Source organism: Rhagoletis pomonella, unplaced genomic scaffold (genome assembly GCF_013731165.1).
Source record: "Rhagoletis pomonella isolate Grant_MI unplaced genomic scaffold, Rhpom_1.0 Rhpom_scaffold_00013, whole genome shotgun sequence".
In the NCBI taxonomy this organism is placed as follows: domain Eukaryota; kingdom Metazoa; phylum Arthropoda; class Insecta; order Diptera; family Tephritidae; genus Rhagoletis; species Rhagoletis pomonella.
The window spans coordinates 8,039,885-8,059,765 of NW_023458567.1; the positions used below are offsets into that span (position 1 = coordinate 8,039,885).

General features: G+C 39.0%; 3 protein-coding genes across 10 annotated transcripts in view; 1 reads left to right on the forward strand and 2 right to left on the reverse strand.

The window, feature by feature from the left end:
* LOC118748708 (protein split ends) overlaps positions 1-11,434 on the reverse strand; it is a 35,792-nt gene extending 24,358 nt beyond the window's left edge. For 2 of the 7 annotated variants that reach the window (XM_036483351.1, XM_036483349.1), the window contains exons 1-5: positions 9,971-10,182; positions 8,850-9,306; positions 6,753-7,764; positions 5,447-6,484; positions 3,725-5,384 (exon numbers count right to left, since the gene is read on the reverse strand). In XM_036483351.1, the coding sequence (XP_036339244.1) occupies positions 3,725-5,384; positions 5,447-6,484; positions 6,753-7,764; positions 8,850-9,272 (4,133 nt within the window). In that variant the 5' untranslated portion in view covers positions 9,273-9,306; positions 9,971-10,182. Of the gene's footprint in view, positions 1-3,724; positions 5,385-5,446; positions 6,485-6,752; positions 7,765-8,849; positions 9,307-9,970; positions 10,189-11,346 lie in introns of those variants that run through there. The other 5 variants (XM_036483352.1, XM_036483353.1, XM_036483348.1 and 2 more) reach the window with 5 other exon arrangements.
* Positions 11,435-11,814: 380 nt separating this feature from the next.
* On the forward strand, positions 11,815-13,301 carry LOC118748711 (vesicle-trafficking protein SEC22b). Its single transcript, XM_036483356.1, has 5 exons — positions 11,815-12,179; positions 12,311-12,420; positions 12,534-12,789; positions 12,852-12,897; positions 12,963-13,301. The coding sequence occupies exons 1-5, from the start codon at positions 12,105-12,107 to the stop codon at positions 13,109-13,111; spliced, it is 636 nt and encodes a 211-aa protein (XP_036339249.1). The 5' UTR covers positions 11,815-12,104; the 3' UTR covers positions 13,112-13,301.
* Positions 13,264-15,120, reverse strand: LOC118748709 (box C/D snoRNA protein 1). Of its 2 annotated transcripts, none has more exons than XM_036483354.1 (4): positions 14,828-15,120; positions 14,012-14,612; positions 13,787-13,952; positions 13,264-13,721 (listed from the first exon to the last, which is right to left on the reverse strand). In XM_036483354.1, exons 1-4 carry the CDS (start codon positions 14,986-14,988, stop codon positions 13,417-13,419), a joined length of 1,233 nt encoding a protein of 410 aa, XP_036339247.1. In that variant the 5' UTR covers positions 14,989-15,120; the 3' UTR covers positions 13,264-13,416. The 2 variants fall into 2 exon arrangements, with proteins under 2 accessions (XP_036339247.1, XP_036339248.1); XM_036483355.1 differs by having other exon boundaries at positions 13,267-13,721; positions 14,735-14,916.
* Between the last annotated feature and the right edge of the window lie 4,761 nt (positions 15,121-19,881).

Sequence of the window (19,881 nt, forward strand, 5' to 3'; positions counted from 1 at the left end):
GAAAAGGCACTAGGTATTGCAAAAAAGCAAAATAAGGCACTAAAAAAGACAGAAAATACGAAGAACAATCAAAAAATACATTTATTTTAGAAATGTTAATATTACAAGTAAAAAGTGAAAAACTATGAACTAGTTTCATTATATGAAAAATTTGTACTTTGAATATTTGACAATTTTATCCTTTCGAGTTTCTAACTCATAAAACTTTAATCTGAAAAGTTGTAGTAACATTGAACCACAAGATGCATTTTGAAGTTTTCTGGCAGCATTTTCATTCGATTTTCGCGAAGAAAAGCCTTGAATGTACTAAATGTGCGCTCGACGTAAGTTGATACAAGTGGAGCCCAATTTAAATATGGAACGTTTGAAACGTTCATATTATCAGGAATAAGGGCGTTTTCCTCGCCCTTTACAATTTTATCCACATCCCTTATTATCTCCAAGCCTACGTGAGCTGAGAAAACGGCTTTGAATTTTTCCAACACCAATTTGGCAAGAGGTCCCTGCGCTTCTATAAGCCGCATGGGCATGTGTATATTTTTTAATCTTAAAAAAAAAATTGTAAATGCTATAATCACTTTTTTAAAGGTAGAAAAGGCAAAAAAAGGCAAACATCTTAAAAAAGGCAAAAAAAAAGGCAAATATCTTAAAAAAGGCAAAAACAAGGCAACATCAAATGTGTATATATGGAATCAGGGAAAGCTAAATCGTGGACATTCTTAATCGAATATACTCTATCTCTTTAGCAGAAAAAAAGGCAATTTCCATAAAATCCGTTCCCTGTTTATTACATTAAGGACACTATTCGAAGGTGTTATTATTTAGCTAGAATAAGCAAACATTTTATAAATATTATTGGGCAAAAAGTTCATTTAGTTTGTAGACATTGTTAACAATACTGGTTTAAGTACTTTTTATTTAAAATTGTTAAGCAGGAGCAAAGTAAATTGCAAAAACTTAAAACATTAAAAAAAAAGAAAATAATAAGTATTAAAACAAGTAAAAAATTATATATAAAATACTATAGTAGGTATATAAACTGTCAACATACATATGTATGTACGGTATTTGCTATCTTGTAAAATAACGGTAGATAACAACGCCAAACGGCTGCTAATCAAAGCTATACATACTATCTAATTTAAGCTTTTGTAATAATGCAAAGATTTTTCACATTCTTATCAAAAAAAAATTTAGTGCTAGCTGGGATTTTAGCTATTATCAATATAATTAAATTGCTTCCCTATCGCTTGCGATGTAGAAAGATAAATGTTGCCCGACTTGGTGCTTATGTAAATACATACATATGTACATATATGTTTGTAAATGTACTTCACTTTAATCAAAAAGGCATAAAAGAAGAAAAGTAATATAAAATTTGGCTATTTTTTGGAAAAAAATTCGTTTTTTTTACTTTTACCGTTCTTGCGAAAGCTTTTTTTCTTCACATTTGTTTATTATCCTTAATTTTTTAATAAAAAAATCAAGTTTTTAAATTATTATTTTTTTCATTTACGCGTACATTTTTTTCTTTTATTTTCTTTTTAAACTTAAACTTTTGATTTTTTTATTTACTCGCACATTTTTTTTTTTTTTTTTAATTTTTTTACTTATCTATACTAATTATATAAGGTAATCTCGCGAATGGCAGGCCTGATTTTCATTAAATTTTGTATATGAAATGCTTTCAGCAACCACCATGTCAAGGGCTAAAAAAAATTACGATTTGCTTGAAATTTGGTACGTAGGTAGCTTTTTGCACAGATTAGCACAAAGCATCCTTTTGTTCCGGTAAGAGGACTAGGGACTGATCTATTAAAATCTTCTTTATGGTCCGATTTGCTTGAAATTTGCGAAAAAAATTGCTCTCCAGGTGGCTCTGGATTCGAGTTATTACTAAAAGTCGAATTTGCGATCCGATTTTCCTCATAATCGGTAGGGGCAATACTGTTGCAAAAAGAGCTGCAAGGTGGCTCAAACGCCATGTTTCAATAAAACACTAAATTTTGGGCGGGACGAAGTTCGCCGGGTCTGCTGGTGTACATATACTCAAATAAATTATCATGTGTTAATTTTTTTTAATATTCGTAATGTTTTTCGAGATAAATTCATTTGTTATTTTTCTATACAAATATTTACCGCCCAACCTTTACTCAAAACCATATAAATCACAATTTCAACCTTTATACAAAATTTAGGAAAATTCAACAAACTTTCATCGAAATTTCAACTTTTTAATCTGAATCTTTAGAACATATTTGGTTGGTTGTGCAGTTGTATAGCCCATAAAATTGTAGTCTAATGGGGTGCAAGCTTCAAATGGCTGAAAAATCCCATTGATTTTTGAGATTTTTTTTTTTTTTGTGACAGATTTTTGCACTTTTTTCCATATAAGCATGAATAAAAGGCGAGGAGACCGTTAGCAACAAAATTTCAAAAAATCAACGGCAGTTTTTGTAAATTGCACTTAAAAAAAAAAGCAAAAGCAGTCTCCAAAAAAAATCTCAAAAATCATATTGAAAATTTGAGGAAAATTTGTTGAATTTTTATAAATTTTGTATAAAATTTGAAACTATTTTTGGTTGAAGATTGGGCGGTATTTTTACAGAAAAATAACAAAAACAAGTTAGCTCAAAAAACCTTACTAATATTTAAAAAAAAATCAACACGTGGTCATTTGATTGAGTCACTGTATATCACATATATTTTTTGGTTATTTATATATTTTTCATTTTTGCTTTATTTCTTATTTTTATTTTATTACATATTTTTATTCTTTATTTTTTATATATTATTAAATTCATATTTTATTTTTTTACTTTTTATTTGTCATTACTTTTATTATTATTTATTATTTGTTGCTATTTTTATAATGTTTTATTATTTTCTGTTTGTTATTGGTTTTGTACTTTATATTTTTTTATTTTTTGATATTTTTTAAATAGATTTTATTTTATTTTTTGGTTCTTACATACTTTTCATATACATAGGTATGTATTATTTGGCACGATTTTTTTTTTATTATTTATTTCATTTATGTATTTTTTATTGTATTTCATTTTTATTTTTTATAATTTTCTTTTTTATTTTTCTATTTTTATTGGTTTTGAACTTTATATATTTTTTTATTTTCTTATATTTTAACATTTTTTATTATGATTCAAATATTTTTAATTTTTTTATTTATTTTTTTTTTTTTAATTTTTGCTATTGTTGTAAACTAAAACTGGAAGGGCCGCAAGGGCGCGGAAATTTGTATCAACTATCTACGAAAACCTTCTTTGTATTCTAAATTTATGTCCAGACTATTTAGTATTTTTGAACACTGGGGATACAGGGGATGATGCCAAAACTCTTCTATTAGATAATTTTGAAAACCAAAAAGGTAAAACTAGTAAAAAATTAAAACAAAAAAGCAAGTAAAGAATGAAGAAAAATCATGTAGTAGAAAAATATTAGAAGGGTTGATTAAACAATCGCTACTTAGGTGGTTCTCATACGAAATTCATACTCGAGTTAAGCTACTTCTCAGTACATATTTACATTTTCAAGGCAAAGCGTAACAAAAAGTAAAATCAACACTAAATAAAATCAATACTAAATAATTTCCGAACTGAACTCAATTCGAACTAAAATTTAAAATTAAAATAAACTCAAAACAAGAGAAATTATGAACAAAAACCGAAAGTAATATAAAGCATTTTCGACCTTTCAGCCAACTTACCGATCCTTATCATTTTGAACCGAACTGCGTCCCGAATGTACTGACTCGCGTCCGTCGGCCGTAGCCGCCGCCAATGAGCTACTATTTAAGCTGGCGTGATCACCACCAGCCGCAGCATGCGCGCCTAACCCTGACGCAGTAGTGTTTGCAGCCATAGCGTGGCCATAATACTTCTTGTACCACTCCGAGTATGCCTGCGGATTGGTGCGCGCCATTTGCTCATAATAATAGGAGGTGTAAGGATCATAACCAAACGCTCCCTGGGGATAACCGTACATCGCGGCATGTCGTGGATCGTAGCGTACGCCACGCTCTTTTTCCAAATCACTTTCGCGTGCATTACGCGAACTCTGTTTGCGGTACTCTTCATATTCGCGTGCATCGCCGCGCTCACCACGTTCAGCACGCGTTGGCTTTTCACCACCACCAGCGCGATGCCGGCGCTCGATTGTGTCATTATCACCACCACGTTCGCGTCGTGCGCGTCTCTGCTCACGGCGTTCCTCATCTACATAGTTGCTGCGGCGTGCATCGCGTCCATCGTCGATACCCTTCTCTCCAACGCGTTTGTTTGAGCCACGTTGGCGGCGATTATAGTCATCATAGTCGCGTTCACTACGATCACTACGGCCTGCGCGCTCTTCATTGTGATGACGCGCGCCGCTGCGACGCGCCAGCTCTTTGCGCCGACTGGACACATCGTCGGCATCTTCTTCATACTGCCGACTGTGACGCACGCTGCGACGCACTGTATCTGATTTACCACTTTCGCGGCCATAATACTTTTCGCGCAATTTTTCACGTTCGCCAGCGCCACGCTCGTCGCGCTTTTCGCCACGTTCGCCAGCGCGGCGCCGCTTATCCTTCGCATACTCACGCTCCTCGCGTTCACGATCGCTGCGCACGCTACCTTCACGATAACCGCGTCGACGCTCACGCTCTCGTTCGCGCTCGCGTTCACGATCACTTGAATAGGGTTCAGACTCATCGAGCTCGAGATCATCGCTTTCATAACGATCGACAGAACTGCGATGCTTGTCGCGCCGCTGTTGTTGATGACGATCCAGAACCTTGCGATCCAATTCGCCGATCGAGTGCTTGCGTGACTTGTTGTTGCCTAAGTAGCGCGTGGCGTGATGGTGATGCTCGGCCACCGGATCGCTCTCATCGTTGCCAGTGGAAGCATTGGAGAGATCCTTCGATTTCGACGACTGGTGATGGTGGTGATGCTGAGCGTGATGTTGATGCACATCATGATCGTCAGTAGCTGATGGAGCAAGTGGCTCAGCGGTGGCAGCAGCGCCCTCCAAAGGTGGCTCGTCACGGCTGTTCACAGTGAGAAGGGGAGGGGGCAGCTGATGCTGCTGATGCTGATGCTGATGCTGCTGATGCTGATGCTGATGCTGCTGCTGCTGCTGTAGCAGCAGTTGTTGTTGCTCTTGCTGTTGGTCTTCCAAATTTTCGCCGTCAAGTTCGATTTCGCGCTGTCCGCTGGCGATTTGAGATGGTGGCGCTGGTGCATTGCCCTCAGGTGACCTTTCCACGCCCGTAACAACACGTTGCTCGTTGTTAACATTGCTTTCGCCGGGCACCAAATACAAATTACGGTCTGTGGTAATATCGATAGTGTTGCTGTTGTTCACGGAGGCAGCGGCAGGAGCTGTGAAAGAGAATTAATTAGTTTTTTAGCAAGCACAAATCTTGAAAATATGGTCTTCTCACCTCCCAAATTGCCGCCATTCCCTATGTTAACGCGCTGGGAGGCATTCAGCAGCGTTGTTGGTTGCGCTTGCTCCAGCGATGTGTCCTCGCCATCGGCATGACGTTCATCCATATGCATATTTGCCGGCTCTTCGGTACCAGTAACCATGCGCTGCGATGCTTCCAACAGCTCTGGCTGCCCCAGCACGAGGCGCGAGAGCCCCGGTGGTGGCAAGCTGTCTGCTTCCAAATTGAGCTCTTCATCGGGGTTCTCCGACAGCGGACTAGTCTGCAAATATTGATTGCGCTCATCGTTGGGCGGCGGTGGTGGCGGTAAAGATGCTTGTGTAACGGTTGCAGCTGCTGTTGTGCCAAGTAGTGTGATCGCTGTTGGCGGCGATGACACTGCCGCACCTAAGACTTCCTGATTTTCATGTAAAATTTCAGAATTGTCGGGCTCCAAGTGATTGAGTAGCGGATTGGCAAAATCAGCGGGTGGTGGTGGCACCGCAAAGGCCGTAGCAACAGCCGAAGACAGTTGTGGCACAACTGGAGGTTGCGCAGCACTGCTTGTAGCCAGCAGACCAGCGCGATGATGCTGTGCAGCGCCAGCACGCTTGAAAGGGTTGCTGGCTGCAGCGGCGCCAGCGCCAGGTGGTGGTGGCAAACTGCTCGGGGGAGTCATAGCGGGTGGTGGCAGGTTTTGCAGCGGCAGATTTGGCGCGCTGTTAGTAACAGGTGCCACAGACGGCAGATTAGATTCCAGCTGTGTTGCTGAAATTTCATTTTGGAATGCCTGAGGTGGTGCCAAGGCATTTTCCAATGGCTCAGTTGTAGGACTGGCAACTCCAGGTGGTGAAGCGTACTGCCGTGAAGGACGTGAAACCGGTTTAGCTTGTGACACGTAAACGGAATTCGGAATGTTGCTGTTAGTTGTGACGCTCACACTGCTGACGGTCGATGAGGGTGCGGAAGCGATAAGGTTGGGGGCCATTGGTAGCGCGCTGGTGTTATAGTTTTCATTGGTCGCCTCGGTGAGTGGGAGCGAAGTAGGTTTGACTGCGGATAATGAAAAATATGAAATTGAAATTATTTAGAATAGACAAAGTTATTTTCAAAGCACAAAAATAATAGCCTATTAAAATCTATAATTAATGTAATATGGAATTTTGTTTAAAATTAAGTCAGATGCTGTAAGAATACTATTTTCTGTAATATTGTGTATATATATTTATTGTAATATTCTCAAAGGAGTTAGCGACAAATGTCGTGCTGCTATCGTAACTTTGCGACATTTAAAGCACACGGCGGCCTACTGAGTACTTACCCAAAATATTTGCTGCTACTGCCTTCACGCCACTAGCATCTGTACCAGCAAATTCTGCCGCTTGCTGCTGCGGCACTTGAATGCTGCTTGCAACTTGTCGGGGCACTTGTGACGCTTGACGATTATTTGTTGTAGTGTTAGTTGGCACTTGAGGTGGTTGTAGTGTTGTTGACTGCTTTTCAACGCCTACAGTGTTGGCATTCGCATTTACATCATCACTTAGATTCCAATTCCAGTTATCGTTTGACGATTGTGTACCAAAACTGTCCTCAATTACACTTGTAGTTGTATAATTGGTCGATTGCTGTTCGAACGAATGTTGTTGTTGTGGTGGATGCTGCACGGGCTTATGAATCGGTAACTGCATTGGTTGCTTTTGCTGCTGGCCAGCTGGCACCTGCTCAGCGTCACCACCAATCACATTACCATTATCATTCCAATCCCAGTCGCCCCAGCCTTCGCTTTTAGTCGCATTGTTGTTATCGAATATATCAGCGGCTGATTGTGCTGGCTGCTGCTGTTGATATTGTGGCTGCGACTGAAAAAAATTCGCTGCGTCATGAGCTACCTGCTGCTGTTGCGGCTGCTGCGGCGGTTGTGGATACGTCGGCTGCCGTACAGTTGACAACGGTGGCTGCGGCGGCTGCTGCTGAGTCATTTGATTTGATGTGAAATAATTGTCGTAAGTTGTTTGGTGTATATTTTGTGGTTGCTGCTGCTGTGGCACATTATTTGCAACATCGGCTGGCGGCAAATCTGGCGGTTGCCAGATATTATGCGTAACATTGGTATGCGGTTGCTGCGCGGCATATAAGTTGTTGGTATGCGGCTGTTGTTGTTGTTGTTGCTGCTGTAGCGGTTGCTGTTGTTGTTGTTGTTGCTGCTGTAGCGGTTGCTGTTGTGGTGGGTGTGGCCAATTACTGTTAGCAGTGGCTGCATTAGCTGGCAACATTTTATTTGGCTGCACGTAAGATGGTTGCTGCCAGGCGGCAGAAGCTGGTGTAGGCTGTTGCTGAAAAAAAAGAGAGAAAAAACTGGTTTTATAGACATGTTTATGGAGACTATCTAAGCCCAGAATGTAATATATAAAAAACATGCATTAAATTTGCAAAAATGTGGATTTCGAGTCAAGCTCAAAATATGTATAGTAACTGAGGATAGAAGCGTGTAGAATTAAAAAATATTGTTTTTGGTTCACTAGGACGAATGGGTTTTGTGAGTACATTGATTTTTTTTTTTTTTTGTAAATTTTACTGTCGCAAGGTGTTATCAGTTTGTAGGGGAAACATTATTCTTATTATTTCATTTGATTAACAAATTTAATTCGTTAAAACCATATTTTTAGCTACTTTTTTAATCTTCTTCTCAGCTTAAGGGAAATTTTATTTACTTATAGATTTTTTTGAGTGTGTACATAGGTTTCCGAGTAATTCCAATGCAAATGAAACGATAATAAGGTCGTGATCTGGCATATTCAATGCATTTTGCGCGTCAGTGCATTTTTTGAAATGAATAATAAATAATAAATTATAACTTATCAGAATACAAACGCAAACCCAAAATAAAAGCCAAATACGAATAAACAATTTAGCAAATTGAAATAATGAAACCAAGCAAATAAAATGACCGAAAATGCGCCGCTACAACAACAACGACCGAAAATGCGCGATACTAGTTTTTGTACAAATGCATAAATAATATATATATATATGTGTGTGTATGTATGTACTTATATAAAGCATACATTCATATACTTAGTTACCTTAAGATAGAAATGCCCTATATAGAATTTTTGTGTAGAGTAGGGAAAAAAACTTTATAAAACCCAAAGTTGTTTCTTTAAAATCCTGGATTTAATAAACACTGAAACTATTTAATTGATGAATGTGTGTTTTTCTAAATTCGATTAGTGAGTAATCTACAGAGTTTTTTACGAAGCTGTATTTCGAAACAAAATAACTTGGACCCTTCTATATTAAGGTAACGATATGTACATACGAACATACAAATGTTTGCGCGACTGATAGGACAACACCTCACACAACCCACTTACTATGGCATACATGAACGAGACCCAGTTAACCCAAATCAAGTTACCTGCTGCAAGTCAATGTGACCAGGCTGCTGCTGTTGGTGTGTGCCACCGTTGGCATGCATTTGTGCTCTCATGGAGTTTTGTTGGTGGTTTTGCTGTTGAGGCTGAGTAGTGTTATTGTTAGCATTTATAGGTTTACTCAAATATGCGCCAGTGGAGGGGGGAAGGTTAGATGCAAGAGGCGGTACCGGATTCGTATAAGCATTAGTGATGTTGGTGCCAGCAAAATTAGGTTGTGCTAGTGGAGCCTGTGTTGATAAATGCCGATTTGGTTGAGACTGCGGTGGTTGTTGTTGTTGTTGTATTTGATGCTTTTGCTGTTGTTCCGAATAAGAGATTTGCTGATTTGGCGGCTGCTGTAGAGATTGTTGATGCGGTAACAGCGTAGGCGGTAGCGGTGATGCATTTTGTTGCACCCAAGACATTTTTTTTCTTACAATTTACACACCGAAATTGAAGCTGTTGTGGGAAAGAGAGTTTCGATATATGTATGAAATAATGAATTGGTAATGCAATCAGTAGCCGTGTGTGTGTACATGCACGAGTCGCAGGTTGAATGAATAGGGAAACAGAACAATTGTTTAAATATTTGCCAATGCAGTGAATATAGTGGTATGAAAAATGTATGTATGTATATAAAAAAAATGGTATGTACTAAATTTTTTAATCACATACAATCCCGAATTGAAGGCAGGCAGGCGGTCGGAAAATGTTTCTTTTAACTTAACACATAATTGATTGGTACATATGCACATATAAACAATCAATATGAAAATGCTGAATAATGCCCGAATTCTAACATACGAAGTATTCGTCCGGTACCATTCTATAGCGCAAAACCATATCGACAAGATATGAACGTGATTACGCATTTATATAAGGATAATATGGGTGCCAGTAATTTAGCCCCATTTAATAAACGGGGTATATTAATAATGAAACCCCCAAAATTATGGTTTAGTTATGTATGTATATATCGTTGTTGCTATAAGCGACTCCCATATACTTTTCATATTGTTGTTGTGGTTGCGATGGAGTATGGCATACAGGCATAAACGAAAAAGTTTACGTGGAAGTTTTCTTCTTTGCACTAATCACCACCAACCCCAATTGAACTTTTTACCTTTTACTTTCAATAACCACACAAATTTGCAACACTTTCAACTATTTACAGCGGTTTAGCATATTCTTTACACCATATAGAGTGTTTTAAGCGTTTTTTCGTTGTTTTGCACACAAAATTCCAGGTGATTTTCGTGAAAGTTATAAAATTTCCAAGTGAAAAATCTACACAGTGCAAAATAAAAAAGAGCTCAATGCAGAAGATAGGAAAACACGAAATGTCAAAAAACAATTAAGTGTCAAAACAGAACATAAGAAAATACGAAAATTTATTATACAGGGTTGTATGCCAAACGAATTGTGGGATTTGTATAGTGTGGTTCAGGTTTTCGCAGTTTGTGCAAACTTATATTTGATAATACATTTCCTACAACAATTTCGCAAATATCAGACTGCAAATAAACACATAAACACGTTAGGTAGTGAAGTTGGCTGCAGAAAACGTCGAAACTGTCATTTTCGTGTTTTAGACAAACAAACCTATGCTTATTGTTGGTGTGATTTCTGCATTTTACGTAGCGTTGACGCTTTTGCTTACTGCCATACCTAAACATAAGCGTCAGCGTTGTCTGGCTGTCAAAAAATTCTCATGCCCATACAATTTGTATGAAGCATACCGAAACAACGCGGCGTCAACGCTGAGCGGTTGGAAAATCCGATTTTGACAGGGCGTTAGGCATTGAAGTTGGCTGCAGAAAACGGCGAAACTGTCATTTTCGTGTTACACACAAACAAACCTAGGCTTATTGTTGGTGTTATTTCTGCATTTGACGTAGCGTTGTCGCTTTTGTTTAGGTATGGCACTTCGGCGTTAACGCTAGGCGTCAGAAACCGCTCCGCCCAACGCTTTTGTTTAGGTATGGCAGTTAGGTATGGGACTTTGGCATTAACGCCAGGCGCCAGAAAACGCTCCCCAACGCTTTTGTTTACGTACGGCAGTAATAGCACCCGTATGTCCCCTTTCAGACACGTAAAGTCTTGCTTTCAAGTCTGCTCGTTCGTTGGTGAAGGTGGGAAGAGAGGGGAAGAACACAGATACCTCCGTACCGTCAATTCGTTTCAAGTTTTCTTGTTCTCTTTTGATCTTTTCGTTGCTTCCCGTTTAAAGAACCAAGTAGTTGCATTCAATAAAACTTGATGCGTGTGGAAACAAAGAGAAAACACAAAAGAGAATGCGATAAAAATTGCTTTCAAGACTTGGCGTGTCTGAAAGGGGACTATGCGCTTTTGTATCAGCTACACATTTTGCTCAGTGTATTTTTTCTTCACGTCATCTGTCACACATTTGTTTGCCCCTGTGCACACCTTCATACACACACTTGCACAACCCCTTAAATAAAAATTTTCTGCCTTTCATACTTTTCCAATTGAACTTACGTCTTTGTTTTTCAATTAGGTATGTTTGATTTTCGTTTTCGTGTTTTCACACACTTTGAAATGCATAATTTCACTTGAACTAAATCTGATGGCACATTCGTTTATCGTCTGCACTCGATTTTAATTCGCTAAATGCTTTTCGTTTGACAAAACTGCAATATTTCCGAACACTGCAAACTTCGTGCAATGATGAAGAAAAGTAACCCTGCGTTTTCTGACGTTTCTCTCCTGTTTCAGACGTCTCCGGGAACAGGGTGCACAAGAATCTCTAAAAAGTATAAAACGATTTTATTCGGGGATAAATTTTTAATTCCAATCAGAAATAATCATTAAAACCGTTTACGTACTATTTTGTTTTTACCGAAATTAGATTTGTTGCCTCAACAAAAATTATTGCAAAAAATTAGTTGCAATGGCACCACGCAACCTTGCGCATATTTGTATACAACTACAACAATCTTTTGGTTTGCTGATTTTGACATTTAGCTGACGTGTTCCGATTGCCCCATAAACTTAAAAATTTCACCATTTGCAACGAAACGCAACATCAATTGTTTTGTTGAATTTTTTGTTAATTTTTAAAAACAATATTCAATAAAACAAGTGAGCAATTATACGAAAACACAAAAAACTAGTTCCAAATAACGAAGGGTTGTAATGAGTGCAGTATCCGCGGTGTGCAGTAAGTAGTCGAGTAAAAATTCCCAGGGACTTCAGCAACTTAAATTTCAACATCGGCGCAACCGGAAAGCGAAAAGATGGCATTGCTCACAATGATAGCGCGTGTTATCGATGGACTTCCACTGGTTGGAACCATGCAAGACGACGAACAGGTATGCCCATACACCCTACGGCAAATGGCTGATAATTGACCGTCTCGCAGTGTCAAGGGTCAAATTTTAATTGGATCCAATTACCATTTACAAAATTTTAATTTTTCTTCTTTTACATGCCTACCAACTAGTCTGGACGCAGCATACTAGAGTACCAAAATCAAGCGAAAATGCTTTTCAGGAAACTAGGATCACATTCGCCGGCGCGTTGTAGCATAGAAACCGGACCCTATCTATTCCAGTAAGTGTAGAGCGCCGAGTACGAAGTGCAATGTTTGTTGTTTCCTCCCAGACAACATGCTTATTTCACACAATCGATAACATGTCAACTATTTTTTTCCTTGTTATATGCAGTTATCTAATTGAAAATGACGTCTGCTACCTGGTGATGTGTGATAAAATGTTCTCCAAACGCTTGGCGTTCAATTATCTGGAGGATCTAGCGCAAGAATTTCATGCCAACTATGGCAGACGTGTCAACTCTGTGACACGTCCATATGCATTTATCGAATTCGATGTTTATATACAGAAAGCCAAAAAGCAATTGACCGATCGAAGACGAAATATAAATGCAATTAACACACAATTGCAAGATGTGCAGCGAATTATGGTGAGTATAACTGAGCTAGCCCAAAATGGCTTTTGAAAATTTCAATTTCGTTTAAAACCTAGGTACAAAATATCGATGATGTACTACAGCGTGGCACAGTATTATCAGGTAAACTTTTAAATAATTTGCTTCCTTTTTAATATAGTACAGTAACTAAATTACTATGCTTCCAGAGCTGGACACGAAAACGCAAAATCTCTCGATGATGTCACAGAAATATAAAAAGGATGCGACATATTTGAACCGTAAATCTATGTATTTGAAACTTGGCGCCGCTGGTATTGCTATAGTAGTATTTATTTTGTACTTTTGGGTTTTGTAATAATTGTTAAATGTTTATTAAAAAGGAAAATATTACTAACTAAGCTAGCTAACCGTTTTCAAGTATAGGCGGCGTGCGTCTCTTACCAATGTATAAGTGCACTACAAATATTTAATGGTGACAACTGAATGACAAATTGTTTATTTTTTGATTTTTCTAGGCAATGTAATAAAAGGTATATTCAAAACTATTATAATGCGCTTACAATTTTTCTTATGGCATGCACCTTGCATATTAAGGTAAACTAAAAAGGAATAACTACTTACGTATATTAGTTAAAATTAAATGTTTGACTTTACACCAGCTCAAGTTATATTCTCCTCCTCTGTATTGTCGCCTGAGGACGAAGACGTAAGCATTTTCCACAACTGCTCGTCGCTGAAGAGTAAATTGTTGGCTGCATTTTGGAACTCCTCACGTTTTCGCGCCCTTGCCTCACGACGCTTTTGCGCCAAGGCGTTTGCGAGCCTTTCTGCTTCACGTGCAGCTTGCTTCTCGTTAGCGTATGCGTCAGCATTCTCACTTTTTATTGAATTCTCAGCCAAACGTTGCTTGTGTAACGCCTCCATTGCAGCTTCATGACGTTTGGTCTCGGCCTCGACATCCTCATCTGTGGGAAAGAGAGTGGAATTTTATTCGAAATTTATTTGCAAACTATTTTTTTTTTCTATTTACCGCTATCAACAATATCACATCCCGCTGGATTTTGCTCATAGCTAACATAAATACAAGGAAATTCAACCAAGGTTTTACCGACTAAATTTTCTTTTAGCGTCTTACGCACATCCAGGGCATAGTAACGTGTACGCGAACTTTTAATACCCTCAGCTTTTAGGAGCAGCTACAAAATTAACAGTGAAAGTTAATTTTCTTAAAAAATGCACGCTTTATCTTCCATACCTTTAATCCATTTAATCCTGTACTTTGATAGTATTCCAATGCCTTTTTCTGCGGCACTGACTCCGCATTCTGTATGTTTATATATTTATCCAGCAACTGTGCCAACTTAAAATCCTCATCACAACGCTCATCAACATACTGTAGCGCACCTGCGTTGATAAATATCCATTCTATGCGCCAGTAGATTTTACGTAAGTTCCAATCATAGAAAGTTGTATTATTTTTGTGACGCGTGAAATTTGGCAATAAAAACCGCAGAACAGTGCGTCGTTCAGCGGCTGCTCCACGTAAACGAAACAAATGTGCTGGCAATGTTTTATTGTAGCGTGTAAAACGCTTAATTGTATCATTCTTGCGATCATTCACATAGCGTGTAGACTCCTCCAGAAAGTAGTAATCGCTCATGAAGTCCATTTTAGTCATCTTTCGCAAGGGTATGAATTTAGTACGATCGCGTATGCCATCGCAGTCCAGCTCCTTTTTGTGGATTTGCACGCAACGCAGGGAACAGGTCTTCACTTCGCATTTGGGGCAGCTATAGCGCGCGTTCACACCAGCGCAGACTTCGCATTTGCCAAGGCGAGTTGCAAAGTTATTGGAGCTGGTTGTAAAAGAGGAGAATGGATAAACTTTTGAAAAGAACAATTCATTTAAGAGATTCATATGGTTGTATTAATTGATAACATGAATTCAAGTGTTCTACATGGCAGTTTAAATACACACATATGCATAACTCTTTACTCTCAAAATCGCTTTTTCTTATCAAAATTCAAATTCATTTTGTCTTTCTTTGTCTTAAAAATAGCCGCATGGTACCTGCTGGTCAATACAACATTATCGCTACTGCTGCTATCATCTTCACTATCAGCATCTTTTGATAAACCACAATTATATTTGTTCGCGCGCTTCTCATTATAAGCGTCAGTCGATGTCGTTGGTATCTCCGTTGGGGCTTCTATCTCGTGTAATCGTTTCATACTTTTTCAGCACAAAATCGATTTAAATCACAGATTTTCAAGTTTCTACTTATTGAGTTTAAAACTAGATTCAATTTAATCAATACGAGTTTGACAGTGCGCTTAGTACATTTGTTTTTCTTTGCAATTTTCCATTATCTATTTTCGTTAAAGAATCAAAACAGCTGCTTGTGTCAATTTTGTTGTGAAAAAGAAAATCGCGGAAAATTTTTACAAGTATTATTTTATCCAAAAACGCTGTAAATAGTGAGTAAAATTAAAATTTAAAGAAAAATTAGTGAAACTTTATAAATGTGCAGATTTGTATTCACTTACTATTGGGTATTTTCGCGGGGAGCTATTTGTCGACATAGGCTGGTAGACTAGTTACTTGGGCATATGCATTTACGTAATATATATATGTATATAACTCTGCCAAAAGTGAATGTGTTCTTCGTTTAAAATCACAAATAATTACACAGAATAATGAAGAATTGCAATTTAGTTTCTCATTTTTGTTTATAACCACAAATGCCATTGCTCCTCCCAAATTCTTCTCTAGGATTGTCAAACGAGAACCACGTGTGATGTAAAATTTACGAGATTCTTGGCTTTTCCCAACTTTCGTAAACATTCTTATTCTGTTTTGTGCAAGACGAATTCATAGTGATGTATAAATTCACCTTGGTTTTGTGCATGTACCAATTAAAATTGTGTAGTTGGATCATGGGTTTTGTGTGTATGAATACGCCTTAGTTTAATCAATAAAACAGAACCCAGCAGTAAAAAAGTTGTAGAAAAATTACCTATGGCTGGGTACTCCCCAGTAAAACATATCCAGTAAATTCCCCGTAACCCAATTTCTGAAATTAAGCCAAAATTTGCTCTCAATGAGAGAATTATGCAAGAAAGTACGCAGACGCTTACCTTTCATGTAGTCAGTAGTTTTAAAATGTTTAATTAAATCGTTCAATTTTGGCAGCTTTAACTTCACAATTTGCAAAAATGTATTCCTTTTCTTGTGTAAAATGCAAGTAGTAGCAAATGGTTAAAAATTAGGGTAGTTTTTTTTTTGGATTTTTTTCTGTCCCATTTGCTTCCATATAACGAATAACATAGAGGTTGTTCACGCTTGCCTGGTTATCAGCTTATGTGGTTATATTTTTTATTCAGTTTACAACAATAAAATACAGTACACAATAATGATTTTCAACCAGATAACCTGATAACCAGGCAAGCGTGAACAACCTCATAATTTATTTTTATATAAAAGAAAACCATAAAATCTCGACAAAATAAATTGTAAAGAATCAACGGTATTTTTTAGCCATTCGAAACTTATCCTTTCTTCTTCTTGTCCTCGTTTACCACCAGAACCATTCGCTTTGGTTCCTTATCCAACTTGGAAAAGGCAGAACAGACTTCGCGGGTTTTATTACCGATGATGTCGATATCATCGGCATACGCTAGCGATTGCATGCTCTTGCATTATATTGTTCCTGAGCGGTTCAGTTCTGCGGCTCTTATTATCTTCCCCAACATCAAATTAAAGAAATCACCCTGTCTGAAACCCCGTTTGGTAGCAAATGGCTCGGATAGGTCTTTCCCAATTCTGATGGAGCTGGGTGGTATTGCTCAATGTCATTTTGCACAGCCGCATCAGTTTCGCTGGGGTACCAATTTCAGACATAGCGGCATACCTATAGGCAACTCCTATTAGCGCTGTCGAAAGCTGCTTTGAAGTCGACAAGTAGATGGTGAGTGTCGATCCTTTTCTCGCGGGTATTTGCCAAGATTTGTCCGTAGATTGAATTTCTAATCAGTGGTGGATTTTCCAGGTCTAAAGCCGCACTGATAAGATCCAATTAGTTCATTGACGATGGGTTCAGTCGTTCACACAATACGCTTGATAAAACCTTGTAACCAGTGCTTAGAAGGCTGATCCTGCAGTAATTGGCGCGTATGGTGGTGCCGACTTTCTTGTGGATTGGGCAGAGCACACTACTTTCAGTGCTGCTGTCATTCATTAGGGTAGAAAATTGTGAGCGTCGAGTGGCGTATACATTGGCTGAGCTTTCCTTCCATTGTTGGACGCAATTTTTTTTTTGCACGGAGACGGGTCGCAACAAATTAGTGGTCCGAGTCGATGTATGGACCTCGAAGTGTCCGTACGTATAAACCACAGAAATCGTGCCTTCCATCCATCACAACATGATCAATTTGGTTTCTCGTTTTTCGATTTGGAGACAGCCACGTAGTTTTGTGGATCTTTTTAAGCTTGAACCTAGTACTGCATACTACAATATTTCGGGTCCCGGCGAAATAGATCAGCCCCAGTCCGTTATCGCTCATTTCGTCGTGGAGGCTAAATTTTCCGAAGGTGGCTCCAAAGATGCCTTCCTTGCCCACACTGGCATTGAAGTCGCCAAGCATGAGTTTGATATCATTGCGGGTTCAGCGCTAGTATGGTCGCTCCAAGCGCTCATAAAAATTATCTTAGGATGCTTGGCCCTTCTCGTGGGTGGGTTGAAAACGAGCGATTGCGGCTAGAGGCTAGAGTCTCTTCCCCACCAAAAATACAACACCGAATTTGCGTCGTAGACGCCGCAAGACCCCACGTGTTTCTCGACTTGCCCCGTCCAACGCATTTCTTGGATGGCTGTGATGTCAGGTTTTGTCCTTACGAGGACATCGCCCAGCCGGGCAAGACACCTTCCCTATTAAAGTTCCGGAAATTCCAGGCGCACGCCCTCAAATCGTAGTGCTTCAAACGTTTGCCGTGGTCGTCATCCAAAGATGGGGTTTGCTCACGTTGCCCAGAATGCGCCATCCAACAGTAACTGTGCGCACTTCTAGCCACTACATCACAGCGGCAGCCCGCATCTATACATTCCGCGAAGATAACTATTAACATAGTTGACGGCGAAGAAGGACCCGTAAACTTATTTTCGCGGTCGACTATTTTTGCAGGAGTAACAGGATGTAAACTCCCCAACGACTTTTTGTGGAATTATGCTGAAGTGACATTCCTTGGCCAGTTATAAATCTGTGGTTACGCGTCTTTCTTCGCTATCTACTAGGTTTTACGTCTTTCTTCACCGAAGTTTTCCTTAAGCGTCTTTTTTCGTAAGAATTTTTTACGCGTCTTTTTTCGCCGTCAAAACACTAGCGCGCCTTTATTCGTGTGCAGTAACGATGTATTCTCAAACTAGTTTTTCGTCGTTATGAAATTCAGCCATTGTTTTCATCAGTAGGCCAGCATTGATGAGACACAAGCATTTGCTATAACCTATAGGACGGTCTTAACATCAGGCAGGCCTTGATTTGAGGTACACACTCGTCCTTATCAATTACCGAGCTTACAGCGAATATTCGCTACTTTCTATTCAGCACACCGGAACAGCGACCAGATCCTGAACAACTCGTAAAACTCATATGTGCATTTTTAAGAAAACATAGGGTTATGTACACCTTGGCTCAGTGAAATCAGTGATTATCAGATCGTCATCAGAACTGCTAATTTCCAGATTATGTTCGTTTTTTCATTTCAAATGTACCTTGCGTGGAAAGTTCCAGTCCCTCCGCATAATCCCTTGCACTCTTCAGTAGGTCCTTAAATGAAGTCAGTCGGAGTGGCCCCAAAAAAGCTCCCCGCCCCCCTTTCCGTCGTGGCACAAAGTTAAACACGCGTGAGTTGCACGCAGTTTACTTGATCTAAGTTTAAACTGGCGATAAAAAGTGGTCCTAAGTTTTTTAAGTACATAGCTTATAACCATTTGTATAATCAGCCTAGTTAAGTACAACTGGCGATAATTTGGGTAAACCCAGACAAAACTAAATTGAGCTAAGCTTTGACTTTATGAGACCTAGACTACATGTAAACTTTCCTTAAGAGAGGTTGATTCTAAATAAGATAACTTTCGTATGTGTTTGCGTAAACTCGCCTAATAGAACACGGGTTTTACGGGGGAGTACCAGCCAATGCCGGCATGAAAGTTTACACTAAGAAACACAAAAGGAGATGGGTTTCAGTTTAAAAACTTACAAAATTTTCTTTCTTAATTTCAATTTAACTTACTATGCTAAATCACGCTTCGCGCTAAAACTCTTCGTTACTGCTGTCCCTAAATTTGCGCGTCAAGCGCTTAACACGTGTCAAAAATCCTCCTACTCAAACAATTTTTGTGGAGCATCCCACAATAACGCGGCGCTAACGCCGAGCAAATGGAATTTTAATTTTTGACAGGGCGTTACGTGCTGAAGTTGGGTGGGGACGACGGAAAGAAAGAGGAAGGACAAAAAAGTGAAAGAGGAAACGAGAGGAAATGAGAAAACCTCAAAAATTACGCCGCGTTAATTTGTGGAGAGCGCGCGCTAACACTCGTTGACAATGGAAAACGCAGCGCTTAGCGCTCCAATTTAGGGACGACAGTAACGACAGTAAGGTATTCCATGCTCTACCGCCCTAGCACATGTCGTGATAACCTACACCACTTTCCGGGGCTAGCCAGTTTTGCTCAATTCCCAAAGTAGCTCAATGGCTGTATAGCTACGATACACGGCTATTCACAGACATATTCTGCATATGCTTGCCATTTGTTATTAATGTGCTTATGTACATATGTATGTATTCAAATTTTTTGTACAAATTTGTTGCTATTAAGTATATATAGTATGCATACAACAAACTGAAAGCATGCATGGTATTGTTTTTTTTGCGTTTTTTGTCATTATTCACAATTAACAATTCCAGCTGGAGGTGGTGTTCGCGCGAAAATGGCTCGACGTGTGCTACTCAGTCGCTTGTCGGTTGTTGAGCGTTGCCGACCAACTTATTTTACGTGTTCTATATCACTGTCGCTAGAGCTATTGCCGTGGCGTGCTTCCTATCACACCATGTTGACCGCCGAAAAA